The sequence below is a fragment of the Capsicum annuum genome, unplaced genomic scaffold (assembly GCF_002878395.1).
Source record: "Capsicum annuum cultivar UCD-10X-F1 unplaced genomic scaffold, UCD10Xv1.1 ctg68166, whole genome shotgun sequence".
NCBI classification, from domain to species: Eukaryota; Viridiplantae; Streptophyta; class Magnoliopsida; order Solanales; family Solanaceae; genus Capsicum; species Capsicum annuum.
The window spans coordinates 642-4851 of record NW_025877677.1 but is presented as its reverse complement, the minus strand read 5'-3'; the positions used below and the strand labels follow the sequence as shown (position 1 = coordinate 4851).

The 4210-nt window shown below is 39.5% G+C and overlaps 1 protein-coding gene across 1 annotated transcript; it reads right to left on the bottom strand.

Annotated features, from left to right (window-relative positions):
- Positions 1 to 753: 753 nt before the first annotated feature.
- LOC124893986 lies at positions 754 to 3283 on the bottom strand. Its single transcript, XM_047404782.1, has 7 exons — positions 3254 to 3283; positions 2157 to 2234; positions 1750 to 2069; positions 1554 to 1641; positions 1377 to 1427; positions 1137 to 1202; positions 754 to 1053 (listed from the first exon to the last, which is right to left on the bottom strand). Exons 1-7 carry the CDS (start codon positions 3281 to 3283, stop codon positions 754 to 756), a joined length of 933 nt encoding a protein of 310 aa, XP_047260738.1.
- Between the last annotated feature and the right edge of the window lie 927 nt (positions 3284 to 4210).

Here is a 4210-nt window from a genome sequence, read left to right as displayed (position 1 = left end):
TTTTCCTACACTAACGTACAATTAGCAATAGGATCCTAATAGTAATAGTATTCATTGAATCTTTTCCTTTCTCAAAGCATTACAAGATGCATAAACTATTTTCATTTTCTGCTCCTTGCTAATGTTGTCTGCACTCCTCAGACTTCCGTTGGTTTCTTTATTTTTTTTAAGCCATAGTTAATTATGCTTCTTAAACAAGAATCATAGCAACCTCTATTTAGAGTACACAATAATAATTAGATTTCATACCTGACTATGAACTTGCTACTATACGAGCTTTCTATCACCGCGCATGAACACCCAAAAACTCTCTTCAAAGCTATTTCTTTCCAGTTCAAAAGAAAAAGAGGGATTGAATAATTTCTTTAGTTGCTTTCTATTTTTTTTCTTTCCTACGGAGCTTTCTACTGCTCTCCAAAATAATAGGATTAGAAAAGCGTAGTAGTAAACTTATAACGTTAATAGCTGAAACTGAAGAAGGCTTTTGGCTTGTCCACTTTAATCCCTTAATTACCATTAATAGTTGGATATAATTACCAATTAACCCTTCATTAAAAGGAGATAATAAGCTGGCTATTATATTCTCCCCTACTTAAAATAACGTTCGTCCTTGAACGGGTCTAGAATCATACCTGAAGTGTCAAATAAGTGAGGATATCTAACTTGCATCTCCTCCTCGGACTCCCAAGTAGCTTCTTCGGTTGGATGATTTTGCCATAATACCTTGACTGAAGCTATCTTCTTCAATCTCAACTATCGCACTTGCCTATCAAGAATAACTATCGGGCTTTCCTCATAAGTCAGATTCTCATCAAGCTCGACATCCTCTGGCTGAATCTTATGGCTATCATCATGAACATACCGACTAAGCATAGACACGTGAAACACAGGATGAACTGCAGACAATCTCGGAGGTAAAGCAAGCCTATACGCCACCAATCCAATTCGGTCCAAAATCTCATAAGGACCGATGTATCTAGGACTTAGCTTACCCTTCCGGCCAAACCTTATAACTCCTTTCATGGGAGAAACTTTCAAAAAAACTTTTTCCCCCTTTTCAAACTCCAAATCACGGACCCTTTATCTGCATAGGACTTTTGTCTGCTTTGTGACGTATTAAGTCAATCCCGTATTACTGCAACTTTCTCCAATGCTTGTTGAACTAAATCTGGACCCAATAACTGTGCTTCGCCGGGCTCAAACTAGCCAATTAGTGAATGACACTTGTGACCATATAGAGCCTCATACGGTGCCATTTGAATACTCGACTAGTAGCTATTATTATAAGCAAACTCTGCTAAAGGCAACTGGTCATCCCAATGGCCACAAAAGTCAATAGCGCAAGCTCTAAGCATGTCCTCCAAGATCTAAATAACTTGCTCAGACTGCCCGTCTGTCTGCGGATGAAAAGCTGTACTCAACTCAACCTGCAAACCCAATGATTTCTGAAAAGATCTCCAAAACTCAGCAGTGAACTATGCACCTCGATCAGAAATGATTGAGATAGTCACACCATGAAGGCGAACTATCTCCCAAAGATATATTTCTGCCACCTGCTTCGCGCTATAAGTAACTTGAACTGGTATGAAATGGGCAGATTTGGTAAGTCTATCCACTATCACCCAAACTGAGTCATGCTTCCTGAAAGTATTTGGCAACCCATCAACAAAATCCATAGTAACCCTTTCCCACTTATACTACGGAATAATCAACTTTTGCATCGTTCCACCAGGTTTTTGATGTTCATACTTGACCTGTTGATAATTTAAACAACTAGTCACATGTTTCAAAATATCAACTTTCATACCTTTCCACCAGTACAATCCACGCAAGTCTTGATACAATTTTGTAGCACCAGGGTGGATAGAATATCGTGAGCTATGAGCCTCGTCAAGAATTAGCTGCCTCACATCACCCACAACGGGAACACACAATCTTCCGTGACGACGTAACACACCTTCACCATCAATAGTGAAAGATTTAAGACCGCCATTCTGCACTCGTTCTCGAATCCCAACAAAGTAGAGATCATCATATTGGCAAGCCTTAACTTGCCCAACTAAGGACGACTGAACCACTATAACTGCAAGTAACTTTCCAGGCACCGTATGATCGATTCAAACTCCATGATTTGCTAAAGACTAGACATCTATAACCAGAGGTCGTCTTTCAGCAGCAAATCGGGCCAAGCTTCCCATAGACTTCCTACTCGAAGCGTCTGCTACTACATTAGCCTTCCCAGGACAATACAAGATAGTGAGATCATAATCTTTAAGCAATTCTAACCACCGTCTTTGTCTCAAATTCAAATCTCTTTGTTTGAATAAATACTGTAAACTTTTGTGATCAGTATAGATTTCACATGGCTCACCATAAAGATAATGACGCTATATCTTGAGTGCAAATATGACCGCGGCCAATTCCAAGTCGTGAATCGGATAATTTTTCTCATGGACCTTTAGCTGTCTAGAAGCATATGCCACCACTTTACCATTCTGCATTAAAACACAACCCAACCTAATTTGAGATACATCACAATAAATAGTGAAACCACCCTCTACCGTAGGTAAGGTCAAAATTGGAGCCGAAATCAATGCCGTTTTTAATTTCCGAAAACTTTCTTCACATTCACCCGACCATTGAAAAACGACACCCTTCTGAGTTAAGCGCATCAATGAAGAAGCCACCTTCGAGAAGCCCTCTACAAACCTTCGATAATAATTAGCTAAACCCAAGAAGCTACGTACCTCCGTAGTAGTACTAGGCTAAGGCCAATCCCGAACTGCTTCAATCTTCTTTGGATCGACATGAATCCCATCTCTTGACACCACATGCCCCAAAAAGAAAACTGTGCCCAACCAAAACTCACACTTTGAGAACTTAGCATAAAGCTTGTGTTCTCTAAGTGTCTGCAGCACAACTCTCAAGTGTTGTTCATGCTCCACCTCACTCTGAGTGTAAACCAAACTGTCATCAATGAATACAATAACAAATTGGCCTAGATACGACTTGAATACCCTGTTCATGAGGTCTATAAATGTTGTAGGTGCATTAGTCAGTCCAAAAGACATCACTAAAAATTCAAAATGTCCATACCTGGTCTGAAAAGCAATCTTAGTGATATCTTCGGCCTTGACTCTCAGCTGATGATAACCCGATCTCAAGTTTTTTTTTTCATAAATAACACAGGTGCACCCCAAGGTGACACACTAAGCCTGATGAATCCCTTATCAAGCAATTCTTAAAGTTTAACCTTCAATTCCCTCAACTCAGCAGGAGCCATACGGTACGGTGGAATAGAGATAGGTTGAGTCCCTGGCACTAAATCAATACTGAACTCAATTTCTCTCATCGGAGGTAACTCGGCAAATTATTTGGAAACACATCAATAAACTCCCAAACAATGGGAACATTATTTATAGAAACTTCCTCTGCTCTAGTGTCATGAACGGTAGCGATAAAACCCAAACACCCACGGTTAATCATTCGGCGGGCTTTAACATAGGATATTATCTTTCCCTGAGTCACAGGAGTCATACCTTTCCACACAAAAGGTGTTTCTCCAGGAATATCAAAATGTATAAGCTTAGCATAACAATCAACCAAAGAGTAACATGATGCCAACCAATTCATACCCATAATCACATCAAAATCAGTCATTGGCAACACAAGTAGATCAACTATGGTGTCCTTATCCTGAATAGATATCACACAATCTCTATAAACTCTATCCACTGATAAGGTCTCCCCTACTGGGGTCGTAATGATATATGGCTCAACAAGAGTCTCAATCCATCTCTCTAAGAATAACCCCAAAATAACCCCTAGGCGTGACTGGCTCCCAACAATATCGTTTGCCGGGAGAACCAATTTCTCTATTCATTCCCTATATCTACAAACACTAAAATGAAAACATACACAACACTATGTGCACGAAATAATGATTAACGCAGAATAATTATCCAACAAGATATTGCATAGTGATTTATGAAAACTACAATAGTTCAGATAACAAATATTTAACCCAAATCCCACACTGAGTTTATAGAGCATCTAAACAGAATTACATAAGTTCAACTTTGGGCCTACAAACCCAACGAACTGAAACATAAGCTAAAATAACTAGAGATGAATAACAGCCTTCACAAATAGTGCGAAGGCTCACCTTAAAGATAGAATCCACACGTAAATACAGTCAGCCACAAGCCTC